Below are 26,354 nucleotides of genomic sequence, written 5' to 3'. Positions count from 1 at the left end.
TGGCCTATGAGTTAACCCTCAGTGTGTCAGAGCAGGGACTAAACCCAGATCCCCAGACCTTCAAAGTTTCTAAAAGTTTGAAGTGCAGAAAGGTAGGTCTTCTCAAAGGGTAATATGCCTAAGAATCACCTGGAGTCTTTTTACATTCCAGAAGCTGTTCAGTACACCCAGGGAAGGACCTGAGATTCTACAGGTTTAGCCAGCAACCTAACAATGCCAGCGCTTCTGGTCAGGGGCCACATTTTAAACAGCAAGAACTCAAAGGAACCTGGGTGGCTCAGTTAAGTGTCTGACTCTTGATCTTAGCTCAGGTTGTGATCTCACAGTTCGTGAAATCGAGTCCCACATCTGGCTCTGTGTTGACGGTGTGGAACCTGTTTGGGATTTTTCTCTCTCAGTCTCTCTCTTCCACTCCCTTGCTTGTACTCTCACATTCTCTCTCTTAAAATAAATAAATAAACTTAAAAATGTTTAAAAAAGTAAACAGTAAGAACTCAGAGTTTCCTGGAGAGTCTGTTAGAGTGGTCTGGGCCTCATCCCTAGACTTAGAGATTAGAAAATGAAGTACTTTCATTTGAGTATGTGACAAATACTATCTTTGACCAGTTGTATAAGTGTGTGATGATCTTAGGGGAAAAGATGGTGGTTGAAGGGGACAAAATGAGAAGGGAAGGAAATGAACTGATGTGGGCCAAGGAGGTAATGAATTCTCTAAAGCACAACTCCCACATTAAGGTTACACAGAAATTGTAAGGAGAAAGTTGAGGCAGTTATGCACATAAGTCAAATATCCCAAAGTTCTTACTTCATGGATCTGGACAAGTGGATATTTTTAAACCTGATTAATCCAGATAATTGGGGTGGGGAAAGTCGGTTAATCAGTTCCTATACTTGCCCCACCAGACAGTGAAGCAGCATGCCGGAAGAGTGTTAGAGGTCATTTCGAAATGGTTGGCCCTACTTTCCTGAGGTCTAGGAATTTTGCCATCTTTTCTACCCTGGCCTTTCCCCCTGTGTGACCTTCAGGGAAAACTTCCATCTGGGAACTCAAGCACTGCTTTCCAGCAAAACCTAATTATCCAGTCCTGGTCGCTGGCCACCCTCTCTCTGTGGAAATTCTCTTCACTGCCATGAATTGCATATTTGCCTAAGAGATGGGTCAGGCAGATTAAGATATATTGTCTTGATTGTTGGATCCCTGTTCCTTCTTCCCTTCCAGGGAAGTTAGGAAGCAAGGTAATTGAGGGTGTGTTCTTGTGTGTCTTGTGGCAGAGGAACCCGCTCTCAGGGCCCCTAACAAGGTGGCTCTGGCCAGGGAGCAAACCTGACTGCATTATTTAGATATTATAAATCATCACATCTCCTTCAGTGCTGCTGGCTCCCAGCTCAGGATGACTGATGGGCAGAGATCACATACAATGTCCCCAAACACCCAACTTCCCTGGGCCCTCCTGGGTGGAGCTCGAATACTTAGATGCTGAGGTTTTGATTTCACAGGTGGTGCATCACAGTCCACTGGGCAGCTTCAGGAGGTGGGGGAGACAGTGGCTCATGTATGGGACTCAAGATTGGACCCTCACTGTATCTTTTGGTTCACTCAGTATCCACATGGCCATCATTAATCTCCTTCAGTCCTACTGCCCATCTATTAAGTGAGATATGTAGTCTTACCTAATTCATGGACTCTTATTTAATTACTGAGATGCTTTGTTTTTCTATAACCTGATATGAGCTAGTTTACACAATAGATACCTTAATAAAACCTCAGAGCAATTTTTAAAATTTCAGTGATTGCTATGGGAATCTTTTTGAGGATTTGTTTCTGAGAGATATCTTTCCTTTTATTGGCTTCTTAAACATAGTATATTTAATGTTTTTTCACATTGTCTTAATGACCCAGGGTCATCATTGTGAACAGTGCCTATTGAAAAATGCTGTGTTTTGAGGATGCTGTCTGGAGCTATTGAAGTGCATGATTATTTGCTCCTATTTAAGATAACCCCTAGTTGCAATGCTGTTGAGTTCATGTGTCTACTCTTTATAGTTTTTCCTTATTCTTCTTTGCTGTGAGAATGCCAGTCATCATTTTTTGCTGCTGAAATTTAATTTATCTTTACACAAAATATGTCTTCCTGCCCTGCCCACCTCAGTGCCTCGAAGTTTCTATTTTGGCAACAGTTCTGAAAGTGTGATTCATTTACCCTGTGATCCGTTGATCCCCAAGATGCTTTCAGGGGATCTGTGAGGTCAAAACTGTTTTCATAGTATTAATAAGGCATATTTTGGCTTTTCAAGTGTGTTGATACTTACTCTGATGGTACAAAGGTAATGGTGGGTATACATGCTGGAATCTTTATTTTTAATTTTTGTCTCATTTTAATGTTTAATATAGTAAATATCAAGAGATATAATACAGTAAAGCACATTCTTTGAGGTCCTAAATCAATTTCTAAGTGTCAGTGGATACCGAGACCAAAAAGTTTGGGAACTGATATATTATGGTGACAGATTAACTCTTACTCCTTACATACTATTGCCTCATTGGAACCTGAAAACAATCATGAAAGAGAGGCTGGTAAGGAAATAGTGTCCTCAACTTTCTGCAGAAGGAATGGAAGAATAATTACGTTGTAAATCTAGATTTGAATCTACTTTTTCCAGACCCTGGTCAGGATATGCTGCACTACAGTTAGCCCAGGGAAGGTGACACAGCCAGATTTATGCAACTTTGTCTGATACTAGTATTAAGTCAGGTCTGAGTGGCCTCCTGAGGTGTTCTTTTAGTTGTTTATGCTCTTTGATGCATAGATTGTATGTCATTCTTTTTTTTCCTTTGTCTCCCCGACGACCCCCACATCCTCTTGTATTATTTTCCCACTCCCTGTACGTCTCCTCTTAAATGCTGTCTTACCAGAGAGGTTGTCTCTGACCACCCAGCATAGAATAACATGTACTTATAGCTCCCCATGCACTTCAGCCTGCTGTGTTTTTTTCTGTGCACCACTGACACATCAGTTTGTTGACCAGTTCTCCTCTCTGGAATCTAAGCTCTTAAGTGTGTGCTCAGGTCTCTGTGTGCCCCCATGTATAGAACTTCACCTGGCACAAAAAAGGTGGTCAATATTTGTTGAATGAGAGAATTAATATTTTGAGATGTTTGGGATTTTTTTTTTGGAATCAGTGGTCATGTCAGATAAGTACCCTCCAAGAGAAATTCTGGATTACTCTGTATTGGCTGCTATACATCTGTCACCACCCTCCTCTGAGCAACAATAGCAGTAATTGCCTATCCTGCTTAGGAAAGAGTAAAATGTGGGGATTAAGAGCACTCCTTCTTAACTGTGTGACTCAGGTCAAGTAATGACCTGAGCTTCAATTTCTTGAATGATTGCAAGATGTCTTAGGTTGCTTTCCTCAAGAAGCAGTCTCTGAGACTGAAATAGGAGTTTTATCAGGAGTCCAGTCAACAAACACTCTGTGAGGGGATGAAGAACCAGATCAGGTGGCTTGGAGAATTTGAACTGAGCAGCAGTCGTAACAGAGGTGTGGGCCCATCTTATGTTGTCTGTGGTGCCAAGAAAGCCTTTGAAGTTCACCTTGATGAAAGCCAAGGGCGCATCTTCTGGAGCAGCCAGTGGTTGGATGCATTCTGCCAAGGAAAGGGGCATAGCATTGGGCAGGGCCACTCACCACCCCAATTTCCTGAGGAGACTCAGCAGACAGCACTCCTCACAGCTGAGGAAATGAGTGTTTCAGTCCAGAAGAAGGAACCTGCGCAGTCACACCACGGCCTTCACCATAGAACATGAAATGAGAAGATTCATGGCAAGTGCTTGTCAAACAGTAATTACTCGATACATTTTAGTTATTATTACTGTTGTAATATTTCTGCACAGTTCTTATTACTGTCTGATGTTATAAGAATTTTATATCATTCACTGAAGTATGATCAGTAATTAATCAGGCACTGGAACATAGTAGGCTTTCAATACATATCTCTTAAAGGAACAGATTGTGTTATGATTAATGCTATGTGTTTGTGTGTGTGTGAGTGTGTGTGTGTGTGTGCATGCCCTTACTCACCCACTATAGTGTAAGCTTTTTAAGAGCAGGGTATGTGTCTTATACCTTATTATTGTCCTTGTTACCTGTTTGAAGGGACCATTCCTTAGGTGCATTCAAGGCTATTCCCATCTGGCCCCACCTCTGCTTCTAGGCTTTCCTAGAGGTCACACTCCCTCCTGTGTCTGTACATTGAACACGGCACCCCTTCTGCTGGGACTGCCATATCTGAACTTCTTGGATGTGCAAATTCCTCTTCACTCACCAGCTCTCGAGTCATATAGGACCCTTCCACACCAGTCTGGTTCTGTCCTTCCTGTCTGCTCCCAAATCCTCTGGCTTCCCCCTTTGATGCACGTACCACACTCCATGTTACAATCATCTTTATGACCCTAAGACTTCAACAAGGATTGTCTCATTTGTCTGTATTCCTACTACCTGACACAGGCATTGGTGGTCTAACAATGTGATTAATATGCTTTTATATAACCAAGGAATTGTAAAGAGTATTATAAAAAGTATTGTTTAAAACTTCAACTAATTTTAACTGGACTATGCTGAACAATACAACAATAATACCACAAATTTATTTGATAACTTTCCCCTGACAAGTTCAAAGCACTATGCATGTTCACTATTGTTCTGTCCTCCACACTTGATGACTTAGGTGAATTATGTTGCTTTTTGATGGAAGTCAGCTGGGCTTCCACCCTCAGCACTGTCTGTATGAAACACAGGTAGAATCATTTATCATTACTGAATAAATGGATGAATAATGTAGTTATGGGCTAACTAGGAAGACCTAAGGTCTTTTTGACTCTTTTCTATTGCTCCTGACAACAGCATACTTGGAAGTGAACAAGATGTATCACAACACTATTAGACTAGATATAGGGAATTTTCTTCCAAGTAAAATCCATAAACCTTAAAATAATTAACTAAATCTTAAAATTTCCAGCCTAGTGTGTGACCTTTCCTGCCTTAAAACTCCTTTAACAGTTATCAGAATTCTTAGCTGTTTAATTCACACAGTTTTGGACATCTTTCTTTTGTTCTGACTTGCTACTTAAATCTTCCATTGTCATTTAATATTATATCTGTTTCTGTATTGTTTCCCCTTTTATGCTGTGTTCTGCATAACAGTGGGAACCTGTTTATCACTAACTGCAGTTCATAAAAGGCCTAGAAATTCTCTGACCCCCTACAGATGCCTCTGTGAAGGTTAGAGAAGGAAGGGAGATAACAAGGGAAGGAGACAGAAAGAGGATACAAATGGCTGAGGATGGACCCTGCACTTAGGTCCTGGGCTCCTCCACAGTCCCTGCCCCAACCGCAATGGAGCAGCTCAGCTTTTATAATTCAGTGAATTTCCAGTGTAGGATTTCTTTGGCAGAGAAGGTTCTGCCACTTAAAAACATGTTTCATAGCCACAAACAACGGACACATATGAACCGATGTCGGTTCTTTCCCTACTAAAATCTAAATTCCACGAGGGCAGGGATTATAGTGAGTATAGTAGGTAATCTTTCATATATAAGATGAGAGAATAAGTTAATTTGACAAAGAAGGAGTTATACAAAGATGGTCTTGATTGATATCTGATTGGCTTAAGATATTTAAACATAAGGGGTCCCTGGGTGGCTCAGTCAGTTAAGAGTCCCACTTCAGCTCAGGTCATGATCTCACAGTTCATGAGTTTGAACCTTGCATCAGGTTCTGTGCTGGCAGCTCAGAGCCTGGAGCCTGCTTCAGATTCTGTGCCTCCCTCTCTCTCTGCCCCTCATCCACTCACGCTCTGTCTCTCTCTCTCCCAAAAATAAATAAACATTAAAAAAAATTAAAAAAAGATATTTAAACATAAGAGGGTTTTGAAATTGGGATGATTTAAACATGGCATTATCATAACATTTATTGTTTACATTGAAACCATTCATAATTACATCAGTCAACAGATGTAGACAATGGCTGCCTCTAGTAGAGTAGGACACAATTGACTGTCTTGAATGACATCTCAACGGGATCTTGCTTGAGGGAAAATTTTAAGATTTAACCTTTGGCAAAAAGGATTTCAGGTCCTATTAGTTTCTGCCTTGTAAGAGTGGTTATTACTTAGAGGACACATCCAGTGTTGGTCTTGTTGCAGATTACTCACTTCTCCCAATGTTTAGGTGTCTGAAGATTGGAACTACAACCAGAAGGATAAAGGTTCCTTTTGGGGCTGAATGAAATATCCTATCAACAGTCCCTGGCTCCTGTCTCTCTGACACTGAGGGAGGCAGCAGTGAATATGCTTTCAAGCTGACAGGGAGAGTAGCTATTATATGCCATCTCTGTTACCATTCCCCTCCCAAGCCCTTCATAGAGTCCTATCCATGAAAGTGGATTGGTTATTCTAAGGGCAATACCAGAGATGAGAAGACAGAGTCAGGGAACCACCATCGCTAACAAGGACATTACTCTGGCAATGGGGTGACTGAGGTAGAAGACCCATGGCTGTAACATGGAAGGTATCTGGATTCAGGGGACATTCGTTTTCCAGCATTTCCCAGGCACCCTCCTCATGTGTGTATGACAGAGTGTGTGATCATTTGCCACATAAAGCATTGTGGTTGCCTGTGCTGAATTTAGGGAGTTCACAATAAAGTAGAAATGAGATGAACAAGCCCAGCAAAACTCCTTTTCAATGTTGGTATTAGGATCATAGGATTTAGATCAAGCCATTTCAGAATGCCCCTGTTATGTTTTAGGAAACGGTTTGACCTGTAATATATCCAAGTTTATGTGATACATTCTATTATAATCCTGTTACACTCTGTTCATAAAATTACAAATGTCTCCCAGGAAGAGGGTGAATCAGATGTTTTATTGGCACTGCCCCTGGCATGTTTATTCGGTCTGGGGTCAGTGCATGATTATTAAACCCTACTGGAAAAAAAAATAAATTGACATTCTGGACTGAAAATCACATCATTGCCAGGTGGTGTGCATACTAGCTGTGTACAGATATTATATGTCCCTGCAGTCATGAAGCAATTTATGTGCTGGTGTGGATTTCTTACAAGTTAGTTCATCCTGTTTCCCATAGAGCAGCTTGATTGGATGTGAAAGTAGCCTCTCCCTCCTCTCTGCAATAGGCCTCCTAGAAACTGGTTACACAAAACCACAAACCCCATTTCATCCCAGCAGGGGACAGCTGCCATCACATCCCCCAAAGGCGTGGGGTGCTGGCTCCCTCCTTCCTATCTGCACTCTGTCCTCATCCCAGAGCCTCTCTGAGGGGCTGTCACTGTGAGCAACTTGTGGAAAAGGCACTGGAGCGTCCCGTCCCCACTGTGGAGGGGCCGCCTGGGGGGATGATGAGGTGCTTGGTGGCTTCTGATTAGATATTAGCCCACTGAAGCCTGACCTCAGAAAGGTGGCCTCTGCCTCACTGAGCACCCTTCCTCACCCTTCCGAATCAGACTTCCACAATCAAACTTTTAAGATGATTTCTCTTGTTGCTGATCTCTTGGAGTTCTTGGGCACAAATGTTGATTTACTCAGACCTTGTTTTCCAAGAACAGGTTATAGCCTGAAAGAAGCTGGGTCTGTAAAGCTAGAAACAAAGTGAAAGGGGAATCTAGTCATTTGGAGTCTAAAATTAGGGACCATACAAATGAGACCAGAATGAAATGATGTGTGCAAGAGTATTCGATTCAATAGATATTTACTGAGTGATTTCAATTTGCTAGGCCTGGTGCTTAAACCTCACTCCACTTTACCCCATCTCTCTCCCCCCAAAAAAACCCACCTCTGCTGCCTATAATGTGCTTGGCACACAGTGGGCATCTTTTCTTGCTTATCATAAGAAAATTGGGAAAAGTATGATGAGAAAGCAAAACATGAAAATATCCATTGGCTCCTAACTACAATTTCCCTGAAGTCGTTTAACAGGGCAGAATTTTCCCCTGGAGCCAGAATCCTCTAACCGAGAGCCATCAGTAATTTTCCTCAGAAAAGCAGTCAGAGTGATAAAATAACTTACAATTCACTTTCCAGAATCGTCCTACCTCCTCCGCTTCCTCATGCTGTTTTCCTGCCTTACATGCTGGTCCAACTCTGCCTTCTGAAATGACAATATTTCAAAGTTGCTTCAAGTACTACCTGCTCTACATCTTGAGTTCATCTCTTGGCACCACCGTCCCCCAGCTAAAGAGTACAAGATATTTCCTTTAAATCCTGATGAGGGGTTCAGACAGCATGCTTTTATTGTGTTATTTCTGGCTAGGTTTATATGTAGGTATGACTCGAGCTGTCTTATCCTCGGCATTGGACAGTTAGATGATGAAACACAGGAAACTGGGTTACATTAGTGCATTAAGTAATTGATTTTTAATACTTTTCAGCCACTGTGTGTGAGGCCCTACTGTGTGTCAGCAATGGCACAAGGCCCTGGGGAAGCCACTGTGCATGGCATGGATAGTCTGGTATTCACTGAGCTTCCTTTTAGAGGGAGATTCAGGTGACTGAACAGGTGTTTACACTCTTGCAGTGTTCGCAACCTTAGCACTATTGATATTTGGGGACAGAAAATTCTTTGTTATGGGAGACTGCCCTATGTACTATTGCGTTTTTAGATCTCTACCTCTGACCCTGAACTCTACTCCCTATATCTCAGTGGCACCTCTTTCCTGACCCCTAGTTTGACAACCAAAAGGGTTGCCAGACATTGCAAAATGTTCCTTGTGGTGTCAAGTTACGAGGTTGAGCATTACTGCTCTAAAAAGATAAATGTAATGATAAGTACAGGTTCTATGGGAGCCTGGAGAAGGGATATCTAAGATTTTAAGGGTCAAGGAGTCAGGGCCCCAGCAGGAAACAGACAACACATTGCATTGTGAAGAATTATAGGCAGATTTAATAAGGGGATTATTTACAAGTTATGGAAAGGGTATAGGGAACCCACACCCAAGGCTAGTAACAGCAGGATTGTTCTTACCCCAAGGTTAGAAACAGCCAGAGGGGTGAAGTTGGCAGTTGCTGGATAAGTGGGGAAGAGTTATGTGGAAAGGGCTGACTGGAGAGAAGCCATGCTCTTTGGTGAAGTGACTCAGGCATGGGACATGACCCTGCTGGAAAATTCACATTTGAGCTCCCTTCCCTTCCTCTACTGGGCTTCCTAGTGGTCACCCCAACCAGAAACCAATGGCAAAGACCCAGTTCGTGGAGCCCATGTAAATCAGACACTCAGAGAAAAAAGCGGAGCAAAGAAGGCTGACAAGTGTTTCGAGAGGGTTGAAGAGGAAATATCTCTTGTGGCAGCCTTCCCTGAAAGAGTCAAATCTAGGTTAAGACCCCAAATGATAAGTCAGAGTTAGTTGGGAGAAGGTAGGGGAAATAACACATGTGATTTCTATTCCATAATATTCAGTTATAGGATCGTTGCTACATTTATAGTTAGTCTCTTGAGCCCCTGCTACCCTGACATGTGAGAAATTCAATCTAAGTCATGTTTGGGGAGACACCTTTCTTCTCTGAAGTATCTAGAATGCTCAGGAGATGGTCACTAGTTGTCAGTCCTCGGTGGTAGGAAAAATTCATTCCTTGAATAAAGGAAAAAGAAAGGGAGGGAGGGGGACAAGTAGATTTCAGCTTCTGGATCCATCTTCATTATCACCCGGGTGAGGTGCTGTCGATTACTGGGCATTTGCATAGGAATTGAATACGTGATCTGCTTTGGTGGAGATGCCTCTATAAACCACATCACCTGGCTGTCCATACTCCCCACTCACCCCCACCTGGCTGGCCCATTCCCGCCTCTCTGAGTGAAAACTCTTTGTTTTCCGGTTTCTTTAAAACAAAAACCTGGATGGTAATCATCTTCTAGGTGCCTAGCAACTGCTTGAGACCCCACGGCACAAAAGCCATTAACAATCCTGATGTAAGAAGCTCAGAATGGAAAGCTCAAAAAGCCTGGCACCTTTTGGGGATTGGGAACAGGGAACCCCTTTGATTCCTTCTAACCTTCTATGGCTTTGAGGACAAAGCACACATCAGTTTCTTAGCAGACCAGCCTGCTGTGCTACAAAGTGGGGGATTGAACCAACATTTGGCAGTTTGGAGGAATCAAGGCCTATTCATTATGGCATAGAAATCCACTGGGGCCAGAATTTTACAAAATGGTAAGACAGAGGAAGATAAAATACAGAGGACCAGAGAACCTAGTAAACCACTAGAGTGGTAGAACTTTTTATTGAGACCTGTACCATAACCCCAGCACAGTAGAGGAGTACACAAAAGTCTTTTGTATGTGCTTTTTTCATCCTCCACAAAGGTACATGAGATTCTAGTGAGTCAGGCAGTTTTTACTTTGCACCAACACAGAAGCACTCAGATGGTAAGTATGTAGGTGGGGAGCACACAAAAGCCAGCAGTCAGCCATGCGACCCAAACCCAAAGCTTCCTCATGGTTAGGCCCCAGTGAATACAGTAGTCCTTACAGAGCTCCTTCTTGCACAAAAATTAAACAGGCAATAAATTGTGCATGGCTTTCTTATTTATTTGTACCTGTTCATATGTTGACTCTTTAGAATGAAAACATGGGAGCCAAGTGTTTTCCTCAACACAGCAGGAGCACTGACTCATTGGTGGCTGACCGCAGATCTCCTTCTCAAGTGCTCTGTTCTTCCATCTCAGGAATTAACCTGGCTACCTCCTCCTGTCTTTTCTGTATCCCACTTCCCCATCATCTCACCGGTGTCCTTGCTAATTCGACAAAGTTAATACCTGATTAATAACTCCTATGATAGAAGAGTTCCTGGATGAGCTGTAGCCCCCATTTACAATCTGCTGGTGATTGAAAAATTATGTTCAGTTCAGTAATAATTGATGGAAATGGTCTCTTCTGCAGCTGATTGGCTTTGTAATTGTGATTTAATAATGTAAATACCACTTGTTTTCTTCTCAAGATGAATTACCTTCTGATTTGCTAAGCTCAAGGCTCATTGCACTTTCTTATATCTTTGTCCCTTATCATGGGATTATAGGTGAGATCTATTCATTATTTTGCTATATTTTCTTTGCACACACACACACACACACACACACACACACAAATACACACTGAATCAATGGTTGGAAAGAAGACATTCTTTTTTTCAACCAGATATTGATTATCAAGTGTTAAACCTAATACTTTTAGAAATAATTTAGAACCAGAAGGCCTGGGTGGGTAAGCAGGTGTACACAAATGTATACAGAGTTAGAGGTTTCTCATGAACTAGTATTGTGCTATTTCCTAAATGATGAGAAAAGCTTGAAAAAAGTAGCTGTTATTTTGTGATTTATGATAAGAAAAACATATTTGGTCTTTGCTCAGTTTCTGACACAGAGCTCCTAAAACCCTTGAAATTTCCTGTGATGACAGAAAAAGTATCTTCTATTATGCTAATGATGTGACTTTGGAAGCACCTAAGGATGGAGGATGGTTGCCAGGGGAGCCAATCCTGTTGTTAGAGGGCTGAAACTCTCAGTGTCCCCCATCCCCATGACACCACGTCAGGCAGGGGACAGGGGCTGGAGACTGAGTTCAGTCATCAATGGCCAGCAATTTACTCACTCATGCCTACATAATCAAGACTTCAGAAAACCCCAAAGGGCAGGGTTCATAGACTTCTGGGTTGGTGAACACATGGAGATTCAGGGATAAGGGAGCACTGAGAGGACATGGAAGCTTCGTGCCCCTTTCCCCATGCCATGCCCTATGCGTCTCTTCCATCTGGCTGTTTGGAGTTACATCTTTCTATGATAAATAAATAATCTAGTAAGTAAAATTTTCCCTGGGTTTCATGAGCCACTTTACCAAATCAATCAAACCCAGGGAGGGGTCACTGGAATCTCTGATCCATACCCAGTGGGTCAGAAGCAGAAAGAACAGCCCAGACTTGCAATTGGCCTCTGAAGTGTGGGATTAACAGTGTCTGTGGGACTGAGCCCTTACCTGGTGGGATCTGATGCTATCTCCAGGTAATTAGTGTCAGAATTGAGTTGAATTGCAGAACCCCCAGCTGGTGTTGAATTGCTTGGTGTGTGTGGGGGAACCCACACAATGGAATTGGTTTCAGAATTGCAATGGCTCTGTATTTTCCTTTCTATATTGAATGTTGCTCTACTGCTATGCATGCATGCCATATGTATATCTGTGTGTTCGTATGTGAATAACATGCGGCATGAAGTAAATACCACACTGTTATTTACATTAATTTTATGATGTACCATTGGGGTACAATGTTCTATAATTGAGAAAACCTCTAGAGCTGTGTGTAACTAGAGCAAGCTCAGGGCCACAGAAAGAAGGTGGCTGACACTATGCACCCTGACTCATTCTCCTAAGAAGCTCCCTGTCTGGATAGTCCTGGAAATCCACGGGCACCATCTGTTTAGCTACCAGGCTCTAGGCACCTGCCCTGCATGGCATGGAACACAGCAGCCCCTTCCAATGTCCTCATTTTTGTACACGATCCTTCAATCCAGGCCTGCCCTGTTGGAACCCAGTCACCCTTACAATCCTCCTTGCTTTATAATATATATATAATATATAATATATTACAAATATATATATATATATATATATATATATATATATATATATACATATATTTCAGTACTCTTCTCCCTCTCCGGGTAAGATGTGTTAATTTTGACAGAGGCCTGCTGGGCTTATGTGGCCACTAAGTACAGGGAAACCCAGCAAAGGCAGGCAGGAAGGGTGGCACAACAGGGGCATGGTGAGAGTAATTTTAGAGGCTGGCAAGCCTTGCTTGAGCTTTCACATCCCACCCAGTGTGCTGAGCTGTGGCATTTCCCAGAACCAGAGACAGCCCCAGGTTTCAAGAGTAGAAGTAGGATTCACACTCCAGACTTCCCTACCCAGGGGCTTCAGGACTTGATCAAATGCTGGTTGCTATCCAGAGACTGATGATAAGAGCCCAGCATCCCTATGTACTGGGCCAGAAGGACTGCCATGAATTAAGTTGAGAGAAGAACTGTGGCTAAGGGGCTAAGAAATAAATGGCCCAGTGCCCTCATTTTGTAGATAAGGAAACTGAATTTTCATGAAGTGAAGTGGATTGTCCAGAACTCCTGGCTAATTAGTAGCGGAGTGAAGACCAGAATCTTGACCTCATAGGGTTCCAATAGGCCTGGGTTCTCCAGAGAAACAGAATCAATAGGGTAGAGAGAGAGACAGATAAGATTTGTTACAGGAATCAGCTCGTGTGGTTATGGAGATAAAAATCCCATAATCTGCCATCTGTAAGCTGCATACTCAGGAAACCTTCTGGTATAATTCAGTCTGGTCTGAAGGTCTGAGAACCAGGTGAGAAGATGGTGTAACTCCCAGTCCTGAGGCCAAAGGAGCCACTGGTGTAAGTGCCAGAATCTGAAGACCTGAGAACCAGGAGCTCTGATGTCCAAGGGCAGGAGAAGACAGACATCCTAGCACAGGAAAAGAGAGAGAATTTCCCCTTCCTCCATCTTTCTGTTTTATTCAGGTTCTCAATGGACTGGATAATGCTTACCACATTAATGAGGGCAATCTGTTTTACTCAGTCTACTGAATCAAATGCTAATCTCTTCTGGAAACACCTCACAGACACACCCCAAAATCATATTTACCAGCTATCTGGGCATCCTTTGCTCAGTCAACTTGATACATAAAATTAACCATCACATGGCCCCTCAGATCTTGGCTCTATTCTGGTGTAGCCATAGATCAATTCTGACAGTGGAGGTGCAAGGGAAATTTAAGTTGTAGTACTGAGTGTTGGGCCTTTCCTACTGCCAATGCCCCTTTCCTTGTTTCTCAGTGTCTGTTTTCTGGTTGGGAAGGGATAGCAAGATGAGCCACATAACTAAGAAGGGATATTTTTAGCAAAGGTAGGGGAGGACAGAAAGCAGAGAGAAGCGTCATTTTCCTGCATTTGGAGTGCACCCTCAGATCCACGAAAATGGGTCTCAAATCATATAAGTGGATGATTAGTTATACCTGTAAGACATTACTCCAACCTACCCATCGAGAGGAGGGAAACAAGAACAGCTACTTGTCAAAATCTGCATGAATAGGATTCTTAGAAGGGAATGAAAAGAATTAATTTCCCCCATTAATACAAGACATTACCCTCAGACACACACAGTCTTTCATAATTGTCAAAACCTCTTTCCTCCTCATCACCGAGCAGCAACAGCACAGTGACAGATGAGAGCCACCTTGAAATTGCATGGTGTCTTTATTATTGTGCCTGCATTGTCAAGATCCCAGATAAAGCTAGGGTGGCATAGGTCAATTCTGCAGTGTGCATGCCTGACTGCAGGAAACTTCTTATGTTTCCATATAGGTCAGTGACCCTGAGTTTCTGGGTTGGAACTTTGCCTATCAACACCATGGTCATAAGATTTCTAGAACTTAAAGAATTATGCAGGATTCCTGGTCATAGACTCTATTGCTAAGTTATGAAAGACTATAAATGACCTTAGAAATCATCTAGAGCAGGTTTTTATTTGATAGGAGATAAATAGTTAAGGCTTGGGGTGCTAAAACACTTACTCAAAGTCACATAGCACATTAGTGGCAATGCTGGGGTTAGATACAGGTCTTCTGATCTCTAATTCAGTAGTTTTCTCCACTTATTCCTGCTCTTGGCAGAGTCATAGAAGACTGTGTGTATGGTGACTTCTATGGGGACTAGGCTAAGAAGGGAAGCCAAGAAGATAGATGTCTTTTGTGAGAGGTCAGGTTAATAAGAGTCCAAGTTGGATGATAAGAGGCAGACAGACTTGCCTAGAATAGCACAAGGTGCAGATGTAGAGAGCCCTTGACAAGAAAGTTTCCAAAGGGATCCAACCTCACAATAACGGCTCTTGGCCCCAAAGGCAGAGACATTGCCTATTGAGTGCCCAGTTCCTAATTCTTCCTTTTCAGCTGCTGCTCTGAGTGTGTGAGCAAAGCTATCTCCTGTGATGCTTCAGAGCTCAGGCCCTCTAATTCTGTGAAGTGTGCAGAATGTCTCAGATGCGGCCAGCATGCCAAGTCTGCTGTTTGGCTTAGTGGGTGTTTTGCCTGGAAGCTAATACAAGGATTTCAAAAATATTAATGAACATTGATAATTAGCATCATTGTCATGTGGCTGTGCTGTTGGGAACTAATACTGGGAGAACATAAAAGGGAGAGAATAAGAGAAGAGGAAGGAGGAGAGAAAGTGAGAAGAGTCAGGCTGCATCAAGCCTTCAAGTGTAGAAACTGGGCTACATTCTTCCTCAAAAGAGCATCTCCCCAATAACCTGAAAAGGCTCTGGCACTGTGTCCATGAGTTCTCTGGGCCATCCTAACCATTTTAGAAGGTGCAGGTATGGTAGATGACATGCCAGGAATTTGAGCCAGGATCTGTTAAACCCCAGATGGATTTCCATCCTTTGAGCTGCAGTGCTGATCCCCTTGTTGCAGTTGATTTAGTGTCCAAGCAGCTGCTCTAGTCTATAATCCCATGGAAAACTGTAGTTAGCTCATGGGTCTCAAGCTCCAAGGAACAGAGCACTTGAAGTCATTCTTGACCTTCATCTAGCAGAATCCTACATCTGAGAATGCACAATCTCCTTGGGGACCAAACCACTTCTTATTGACTTTAAAAGTGTAGGTGTTGGGACAGCCCCACAGGCAGAGTAAGGTGCAATCAGCAGCCCAGGCCGATCCTGACGGCAGGACTTTCCATGCCCTGGGAGTACAGTGGCCACATGGATTATCATCCAGAACAGGATACTTTTGAGAGCAGAAGGTGACCATTAATAATTAGGCTTGGAAAACAGGTGTGAACTGACAAACTTAACTATAAGGTCACCCTACTTATAAAAATAACAAAGACGTCCTTGGTGTTGCTATACAAAAAACACTAATCCCCAGGGAAAACAAGCCATGTGCAGTTGGTATTGGAAGGAAAGGTTTAATTCCCCCCAAACCACATAAGGAGCACAGCATTCAGCCGATGTGCTCTGTTATTAGAAATAATTTGAAGAGTTTGGACACAAGCTGAACCCCAATGGATTTTGACCCTCTAGATTTGCTGTGGGCTCAAAAAGCACATTTTTCAAAGCACCCTTAGGTAATTCTGGTGTTGGATACTCACTGACCACACAGTGGCATGGGACATTTCCATACCTCCAACATATTGTTTCCTGGGGCACCAGGGTGGCTCAGTCAGTTAAACATTTGACTCTTAATTTCAGCTCAGGTCATTATCGCATTGTTCATGGGATCGAGCCTATCAAGCTGCACACTGATGGCTCTCTCTCTCTCTCTCTCTCTCAAAATAAATAAATAAACTAACCAAATGAATTATATATATATTGAAACTGGAGCTAGGTAACTCGTCATTCCTGCTTAGGCTAATGCAGGCAAGATCAAATCAAACTTTCTTAAGACGTCTATAAGACATACACAAATGAAACAAGTAGTATCTATTCAGTGCTTTGATTTGTTTTTTTAAATTATTGATTATTTTTTAACGCAGTAGTTTATTTCAACTAAAGTACAGAATTTATTCTCCTTATAGTTGTTAGTAATGAAATAGCCTTGTTGGTTCAGAGTGCAAATAATGGTAATGAAAGAAGAAACCCTGTAATAAAGAAAAACTTTTCAAATGCCCTTAATGTTTTGTCAATAACTTAGCTGTTTCGGCTGTGCTTTCTAAAAGCAATGATTTTGTTTTCTTCAACCTCTATGTCTTTTTGGTTTGAACTGTTTATATCTGTCTACATTTGGATACTTTGTAGAATATAAATGTTAGCTACTTCTTTAATTAAATAGTCTGCTTTGTTCTCCAAATGGATTTAAGCTTCTGCCCTCAGTCAATTGTCTGCCTCTATGGGAAATCCCGGAGTTTTGCATTCTGTATCCTCATGTTCTCTGTCTTCCTCTCTCACTGTGTGTGTGTGTGTGTGTGTGTGTGCACCTGTGTGTGTGTGTGTGTGTGTGTGTGTTCAACTCTTCTCTTCTTTATCTGGCATGCACTCTGGACTTCCATTGCAAGGCTATGGGCCACATTTTTGCCAGTATCCTGACTCTTTCCATATCATTCACTCAAGACTACTCCCTCTGGGTCAACAGTATCATCTAGATTATAAAACTCTCATGTCCTGGTTCTCCTTGTGGCTAATGAACCAATCTCAGAAAAGAGACACAAGTAAAACCAAACTAACCACATGTTTTCACTGTACTTTCGACAGGAGCAACTCTTGCCTTGATTCTTTGTGTTAGTAGATCTGGGCATTCCCGTCCATTTTGGGCTGATGAAGGGCATTCGACACTGTCAGGCCCAACCCTGGCTGCCAGTACCTTGCAGTGTGGCAAGGTCCCATTTGCCAGACTCACTTGCTGGCATTCTAACTGTATGTCTCTCATGGAGGCCAGTGAACAGTCAACAGAAGGCCTGAGCACACTCTGAGTATGCAGAGCCTTATGGACTGCTAGGTCTTGAGTGCATTCTCAGCAGAAGAAGCCTGGGAGCCTATAAGTAGAACTGGCACTTGGTAGATAAAGGCCACAGGAGCCTCCCAGTCTACCAACTAGGGATGTAGTCCCTTGTTGTATGTCAGGTCCCCTGGACAGTGTTTAGAGGATGCCAGTGATGGCACAGTTCAGCCAATCTGTAAGCATGGGCACAAAAGTATGTTTTCATAGTGCTCCTTGGTTGATGCTATGTGCCACCTGGGACAAGACCTCTAGGCCCTCCCTCCTAGACCTCATTGCAAAAAGATTTCTTGACACTGTATTCTCCTGTCCCCACATACCAGACAAAACTCTTCATATCCCCTGTATTTGGCTTTCCTCCTTCTGATAAAGTGCCCATGTACCAGAATTTATCTTTCTGGATAGTCCTATCAGATGAGTCATTTGAGCCCTTCTCTTCTTGTGTCATCCCAGGTGTTCCATCAGAAAAAGGGAAAAATTTAGGAAACTCACCACTGCCAGGCAATTCCTTTGAGCCCCCAGTTCCCCAGAGCATTATTAATGTACTCTTTCCCCCACTAGAAGCTCAGCTGACTTTCCCAGTCACACATTGATCTTGTCATTAGCCAACTTCCTGTCAGCCTCAGGGAAGGCAGCCAGCAAGGCAGTCTTGGAGAGGAGCACACCACCCTTCCCTCAGACAAGGTCCTGGTGGCCACAGTCTGAGAAAGGTTGTCTGAGCCCAAGACAAAGAGCTTCTGTCACCACCAGCAAGTGAGACATTGACCCAGAGGCTCAGTCTCCAAAACAAAATGACTTTAGCACAATTCAATTTCTTATATTAATTAAGGGAAAATTAAACCATGGGTTTATCATACGTTTCATTAACTCCAATGCAACAAAGGGATGTATCTGGGAGTTGGGAGCAAGTGAGGACGGAATATACTGCTGTCCATACTTCCTGGTTTAATTAAGGAGGGGTAGCTCAGAGTTGCTTATTGTCAGCAGCATTCTAAAGAGAGTCAGAGTGTCAGGGAACACAGAGATGGTGGAGCAGGCCTGGCAGAGAGAGAGATTAAGTGGAGAGAGATAATTTGGTGAGGGTTCAGTTTCCAAACCTTTGGCAATTGGATGTAGAATGAATAGATACTGTGTGTTCATCTTACATGAGATGCATATACAGCTCAAGGGAGTGGAAGGTGTAATCTCATCTCAGTGTGTTCGCAATTTAGAAATGGAACACCTACCTTATCAGAAGCAAGTGCAGGCAATACAAGACTGAGGTCACATGAGCCAAATTGTACCAAGTGCTGAGATTTTACTCCAGTTCCCACTCAAGCATGTTTCTAATGCTTCTGTCATTCAAGAGGAGGCTCTTGTGTTGAGAGGTATGTGATTTGAGAATGAGGCCAGGAAATCCCTAGGGAGGGTGAAGAAACCTACTCTCCAGCTTACAGGTTTCCAGAAGACAGTTCCCCCTGTACTTCCTAGGAGGAATAAACCCCTCTTCTAAACTGGTCACTCTTTGTCTCCACGGATGATGGGTGACTAATGTCACTGTTAAAGTTATTTGCTCAGCAGCCCTTGGACCTTGTCAAGCAGGGATAAGTCCATTATCTAGAAGTGAGGCAGCACATCTGATTCTCCATCACCTTCTTAATCTACCTCTGCTTGGGTCAAAGGGTTCTCCTTACCCTTGATTTTCTATTCCAATACAGCCCTTATTCCCAGGTCCAGCATTGGGCCTGTAGCTGAATACCAAGGCAAGTACTCCTACTGCAGTAGTCCAGACACCTTTAGTTCATAGGGAGAAAGGCAAGAACTTGTGTCAGTCTTGGATGCCAAGCCCAGATTGTAGGCCAGCCTGACAGCAGTAAAGCTGGTATTTTGATCTGCTTGTGGCTCACTTTATGTGATTATGTTCTACTGGCCAGGATCCTGGAGAGAGAAATGGATGAGCGACAAGATTGTGGCACATATCATCACATGCACTTCTGATATCTACCTTGCCCTACATACCTCAAGGGCACAGAAGCCACTGGGAGGGAACTACTCCAGACAGTTCTTTTCCTTGACCTTATCTTGCTCCAGACCTCTAGGGTAGGAGTTCCAGAAAATATACAACAAGCCAGCCAACCCACACCTTGTTTGATATACTAAGCGCTCCTTATAGGAGCAAAATCTCAGTTCCTTGCTAACTTGAATGGATACCTAGTTTTGGTGAATGGACAAGAAGCTATTGTCTAATATAGATCAAAAAGCCTAGGTGAGGCTTAAATAGGTCAGAAGCATTGACACAAGCACCTGGACTTTGGATTCCAACTTTCCAAGTTTAGTATTAATAAGGAACATCTATAATAGCCCTTCTTGCTGAGGGAACAGGGAAATCCTTTTTGAGAAATCCTACCATGTGAGCCAGATAGACCCTGGGGTGTCTACACAATTCCCACTCCCAATGGCTTCCTTCTCTTCCTCTTTCTCTTTCTTCTCTTCCTTTCTCAGCCATCTGAGTCCTCTTTCCCTCCTCTGGCTGTTCTCTTCATGATGCCATTTTCTCTGTGTCAATACCTCCTTAAATTCTTAGCCCTCCTCCCTCTTCTCATCTCTTCGTATTAATTTCCTCTAAGACACCTGCCCCAGGCATGTGCCACTGTGAGCCATCTCCTGACAGATCTCTTGGCAAAAGCTGTGACAGGTGCTGACATTTAACCTCACAAAGCAGTTTCCCTGGATAGAGCGTCAGCTTTCAGCGGCATATGAGGAGGGACACTGGGGTTGGGGCACCCAGAAGGGGACTTTTTAATTATTTCAAAGGGAGAAGCCAGGCAGAGTTTGCCTCAATATGAGGATGCTTGTTTTGGATGGTGTGAATAGCATGGCAACGGAATAGACTTCCCTCTGAAATCATCCTTGGGGATATTTGCACAGAAAGGGGAAAGATATTCTGTCAGGGACAATAATCCAAAAAATGGAAGGCTAAAATCTTTGATCCTCCATGGTGTTTCCAACTGAAATTCTAAAGAGTTGTGTGAAGAAAAGAAGGAACGATTAGGCATAGGAATGGTGACTGAGATACAGCTGGCATGGGAGGACAGGATGTGAAGGGAAAAAGAAAGAAGAGGAACAAGGTCAGAATCCTTCCAGATTTCTCTGGATTTCCCATTTGGTCTCCTCAGAGATGAGGATGATGTTTAAGTTTCTTCCAGCTCTAATAAATCTTTCTGACCCACTGCACCTTACGAGAGGGATCTAAAAATGATTAAGAACACTGAAAACTGAGCTGAGGGACAGAAAAATATACAGTGCTCCAGTTGTGGGCTCATGAGATTATAGACTGCCCAGGGTCAAGGACCTTGTCTTCTACATCATCTCCACCCCACATACAGTGTCTAACCCAGCCCTTCTCTCACGGTACATGCGGGTAAGATAACTGCAGGTGATATCAGGGAAAGCAGATCATGCCAAGGATCCTTCCCTGAGGCAGTTTCTTGGTCTGCCCCTCCGTTTCTAAGATGCCAGGCCCTATGCGTGGACATTGTTTGTTCTTTGCCTTCTGTGACTGTGTTAAGTCAGAACACGTCTTTGTAGAAGAAGCCCCCTTGTGCCCACAGAACCACGGGGCTTGCTTACTCTGTCCCCAGGCACATGCCTTGCATCTAAGGGGCCCTAGTCCAGGGACCTCCCACATCCCATGATAAATGGCCCCACTTGTATTCTTGAAGATCTTAATCTCACTAATACAGTGTATTGACTTTCTTAAAAGTACTCATCTAAGGAAAGAAATAGCCCATTTTTAAATTTTTTAAAAATATTTATTTATTTTTCAGAGAGAAAGAGAGACAGACCATGAGTAGGGGAGGGGTAGAGAGAGAAAGAGACACAGAATCCGAAGCAGGCTCCAGGCTCTGAGCTTTCAGCACACAGCCCGATGTTCGAACCCATGAACCATGGGATCATGACCTGAGCTGAAGTCGGATGCTTAACCAACTGATCCACCCAAGCATCCCAGAAATAATCCATTTAAAAAAATATATTTCTGCCAATGGCTTAGAATTCACTTACTTTTCCTCCCAATCATGTTATATTGGATGCCTGAATGCATAGAGCAGGTTGATAATGCTTTTGGGTTATTGGCTTATTAAGAGACATCTCACCATAAAGCAAAACTGTGAAGCAGATTTGGAACTCTCATTTTCATGCATTTTGTCAGAGAAAATATTGTAGCCCTTTAGGCTTTAGTCCTTTAGTTTTTTTCTTTAATCCCTTTTGAAAGTGTCTTCAGAATCTTTCCTGTGGCACCTGGGCCATCTTGCTTGCACCCCCTCTACCTTTCTTTCCTTCCTCCTTCTCCTCCTCCTTCCTCTCTTGTTCCTCCCTCAGGTGTTTCTCCCTGCCCAGTTCCCTTCCTCTGCTTCCACATCAGCAGTTTGTCTTCTTGGCAGCCAGCAAAGAGGATTAAAACATGTGTTGCCTTCTGCCCTTTTCTCTGCAGCATGGAATCAGGATTTTCCATTGCAACCAGAACTGGAGAGGGCAGGGAAAGCATTAAACCCTGCAGTTTCCTAGGTCTCTAGGCATTTAGCAACCTAGATTTGTTCACCTAGTATTCAAAGCAGTAACAAAAATAACATCTCAATCACCTTCAGTGGGCTTGAGATGGGGAGGGATTTCAACATCCTCTTTCCATTTCTTAGCAAAGAAATCCGTTCAAGAGAATGAACACTTTGTAGTAAGATCATAAACACTCAGTGAACAGTTCACTTCAGGGGTCCAGATGCCCGGCTTCAGTGCACCTTACTGAGCGCTATACCCCCAAGAGGGTGTCTTTTGAGATGCAGACTCCACAATAATCCCCTTACTGAGGGGCATTCAGTAAGCTCTGTTGACCAAATGGCCACTTCAAAGACCCAGACAGTTAGAAATGTGTGACAAGAGAGAGCTGAGAACAGCACGTGGTGGTGCCTTATAGCTTCACTGCTCACTGTGTGGGTCCCAGACCTGCAGCATGGAGATACTCAGGCATCTGTTAGAAATGCAGAGTCCCAGGCCCTGCTCTAGACCTATTGAATCAGAATCTCTATATTTTTTAGATCCCAGAGGAATTTATATGCAAATTAAAATCTGAGAAGCACTTACTTTATGGTACAAACTTGACAAAATTCATTTTATCACTTAACGAGGTAGTATTATCGTAACGATCCCTATTTTGCACAAAACACTCTCTTCCTTCTTCCTTTTTTTGCTGTCATATAATTGTTCCATAAAAATACCATTACAGATAGTGAAAATACATCCCCGCATTCCAAAGGGTGGTTGTGTTGCCCTGTAATTGCTTCATGAAGAATCCAGAATCTGCCCTACTCATACAAATGCAGAGAATTACTCAGGGCCCCAGCACATTGACCTCCACCTTCTTTGAGGTTGGTTATCCCTTCCCTTTGCACAAACCAACACTTCTAAGTTGACTGGCATCCATAAACTTGCCTTATCAGGGACTTTAAGACAGCGCTGTCTGGTGTATACTGTGTAGCATGATATAGATCTATCTCATTCTCTCCAAGGTAAGCAGGTCAGTAACCTTGCCTGAGGCTCCTGCCAGGCCCTACTGCAGGTGGCTCCTTTGGTCAAATGAAGTGGAGTTTAATTACTTGTGGTAAATGCACCGCAGCACATTTTGAAAAAATAATGGCCTGTTAGTAGTACCAAGACAGACTTTCAATTCTGCCATATTTATTCACTGCAGAAAAGGTACAGTGCATTTGGGAAGTTGTTTTGGTGTGATATCATTGTTATTTGATCCTTTAAAATACTGAGATTGGTCCACCAACATAATTTCAATAAGTGAGGCAATTTTTGTCTTTATAGACTTCCTGAAATAAGTGATCTCAGAATCTTCTTCAACTGTGAGATTCTGTTAACCCTAAGAGAAATAAGGGGGGAAAAAAGATGGGAAGATGTTTATATCCCTCCAATAAATCTTGAGGAATTAGTATATGAATTAGCGTGAATGACCAAATGTCTGCTGTGGTACAGGGCTTGTGACCAGCACCACTACCTTGGGATCCTGGTAAATAGGGCCCTACGACCCTATTTCTCCCATTCAGGGTGCGTTTCCAACCTCTACCCTCAGCCATTCTTCATGTGGGTTCAACTAGATTCCCCAAGATTCCCACACTTATGCCTGTGGGCTTGTACTGGGACCCAATCAACAGTTCCTGGTTCTAGGAGGGTGGCAAAGGATTGCTCCTGCTGGAAGACCAACATTTCTTTCATGTAATTACATGATATTGGGCTACCAGAATTGGTGACTGCAATTGTTTATATATAGAGGGTCCCCTTGAAAAATATTTTGCCAGGGGCCCCACACCTTCTTGGGATATACTTGGTAACTAATGGAAGAGCCTGGCTGTTTGGGACTTAGGGTGGGAAGAGGAGGCAATGAAGGCCACATGAGGTGAAAAGCAAGTGGTCTGGGGAAATGGGCAGGGTGGGGGAAAACTCCCCAAGGCTTCGACTTGAATCAAAATCAGGTTGTTAAAGCACCTGTCTCTCTACCCACTGCCCATCACCCTACCCCTCAACTTCCTGCTGTTTCACATCCATAGTGGACCTAAACTTAGTTGATGGAGCATCCATTGGATAGGAATATGTTTATATGTGTGTTTGAGGAAAATTATAATGAGTTGTTATCTTCCTAAAACTGTTTTCACTCTAATGTCTGGAGCACAAAAAGGAATCAGGCAACAGGCAGAAAAGAAATGCAAATGGCTGTACTTCCTCCCTGGCCTTTGTGTTGGCTGGGTTTTCATGGGAGCCTAGTGCTTTGACAGAACTGAAAACATTTGAATTTCAAGGCAGAGGGTCTGTTCTATTTGTGCTGAACCACAGGGATGGGAATAAGCGACAAGACAGAGGGACCAGATTTTTGTAAGACATGTAATGGCTGCAAACAATATACATTTTACAAACCCACAATATTTTGTATCATGAATTCCAATCTTCACAAGTGCCTAGGAATAAAGCCTCCAGAATGTCCCACAAAGTCAGGTATTAAATCCATAAGGCTGTTCCAGTAACTCTGGATCCATCATTTGAGGCCACCACTGTTATTTTATGTTGGCAAACATTTATTGAGCACATCCTGCAAAACAGTCACAGAGTACTTCTGTATTCACTCTTTCTCCAATTTTTCTTCTCTAGTAGAATTTGAAAACAAATCAACTGCTTTACATCTGTCTATATTAAAATATTAATTTATTTTGCTTATTTATTCTACAAGTAGTTAGTATTTTGTGCTCTGTCTCCAAGGGAATTTCTACATAATAAAAAATTAAGATGCCCACACTAACATACCCTAAAGTTATCCTTACATTTTTATTATGTTATTAATCATAACAATTCTCTTTAAAATATCAAAGTTTACTAGTGTGTTGGGCATTTCACGTGTATTCTCTTAGTTAATCCTCATAATAATCATATAGGAAAAACAATGAAAGCCTCTTCTTTTCAAATGGTCTAAAAAGTTAAAGTGACTTGGACAAAAACACATCGACGCAAGACTCAAGCAGAGAATTTCTTTCTTCAAATGCCATACTATTTGGTCAACATGGTGTCTTATAATCTTTGACTCAATGTTCAAAACCCATTATTACAGCTTTTTGTATTCCTTTCCTTACAAGCTCAAGATATGAATATGGTTCTGTCCCTGGTTTCACAGTTTCTTGATTGTTTCTGTCTCTTTCTTTCCTCCCAGAAGGCCAGGGCTTTGTGAGTGAGGATGAATACCTGGAAATCTCTGACATCAAACGTGACCAGTCTGGGGAGTATGAATGCAGCGCCTTGAATGATGTTGCCGCACCTGATGTGCGGAAAGTAAAAATCACTGTAAACTGTGAGTTGACCCATTGTCAGGAAGTTTCAGAGGAAAAAATAATATAGGTATTAAGAGAACAAGTTGGTCATGACAGTGCCATTTTCTGATAGTTCCAAATTGTTTCCAACAGGAAAATACTTTCTCAGATTGTTTTGCACCATGAGTGTCCCCATTGCCATTTTGGCCCTGGAGTCTACCTGTGCCTGTCAGAACTTTTAGCTAATGGGGAGAATTGTTTACTTTGAATTGATTTCAAGGCTTAAGAAGATGCTGGGGTAAATGCAATATCTTTAAGCAAGAATTATTTTCCTAAAATAAAGGGTTATGTAACTGGGAAGGTAGGGTGTCACAAGAAATCCATTTGCATAACAGGTGACTAAATTTCCCTTTCATCTGTTTCATGAAATCACTCTGCATTTTCCTTCCACAGACCCTCCCTATATCTCAAAAGCCAAGAACACTGGTGTCTCTGTTGGTCAGAAGGGTATCTTGAGTTGTGAAGCCTCTGCAGTGCCTATGGCTGAATTCCAGTGGTTCAAGGAAGATACCAGGTACCCTGAAAATGGAAATAGGGCATATCTGATGCAGAGCCAATGGATCATTCCCCACATGGAAAGAGAATGATAAAGTAAAGGAGAACGATATGGCAAAACCAAAATGCGTTAGTCCCCTTTATAACAATGTCTCCTTTTAGAACCAGGAATGAAAAAATAGAGAAAGCTGGAAAGTGGGAAAATTAATTGACCTCATTTCACAACCTGAGATTAGTTGTAGACATGGCAGCCATCAATGACTAGACACCAGTAAATTTCACCTTTGAAGCATGAATATTCTCTCTTTTTTCCTCCTGTGGAGGCTGTGGTACTTATGTTTTGAATTAGAGACACTGGGTCAGTTAGAGGAAAGGTGTCTGTGAGGAGGGGAGCCTCCTTATAAGATTCA

At 42.6% G+C, this 26,354-nt stretch overlaps 1 protein-coding gene across 3 annotated transcripts in view; it reads left to right on the top strand.

Annotated features, from left to right (window-relative positions):
* OPCML (opioid binding protein/cell adhesion molecule like) overlaps positions 1-26,354 on the top strand; it is a 501,061-nt gene that overhangs the window by 457,491 nt on the left and 17,216 nt on the right. For 2 of the 3 annotated variants that reach the window (XM_047071583.1, XM_047071582.1), the window contains exons 4-5: positions 25,293-25,430; positions 25,843-25,963. In XM_047071583.1, the coding sequence (XP_046927539.1) occupies positions 25,293-25,430; positions 25,843-25,963 (259 nt within the window). The remainder of the gene's footprint in view (positions 1-25,292; positions 25,431-25,842; positions 25,964-26,354) is intronic. The other variant, XM_047071584.1, reaches the window with a different exon arrangement.

The sequence above is a fragment of the Lynx rufus genome, unplaced genomic scaffold (assembly GCF_022079265.1).
Source record: "Lynx rufus isolate CCGP_SWC_20201006 ecotype Redwood Valley unplaced genomic scaffold, mLynRuf1.p SCAF_9, whole genome shotgun sequence".
NCBI lineage: Eukaryota > Metazoa > Chordata > Mammalia > Carnivora > Felidae > Lynx > Lynx rufus.
Note: the sequence above shows the minus strand (reverse complement) of the source record. Positions and strands in the feature narration are given on the sequence as shown.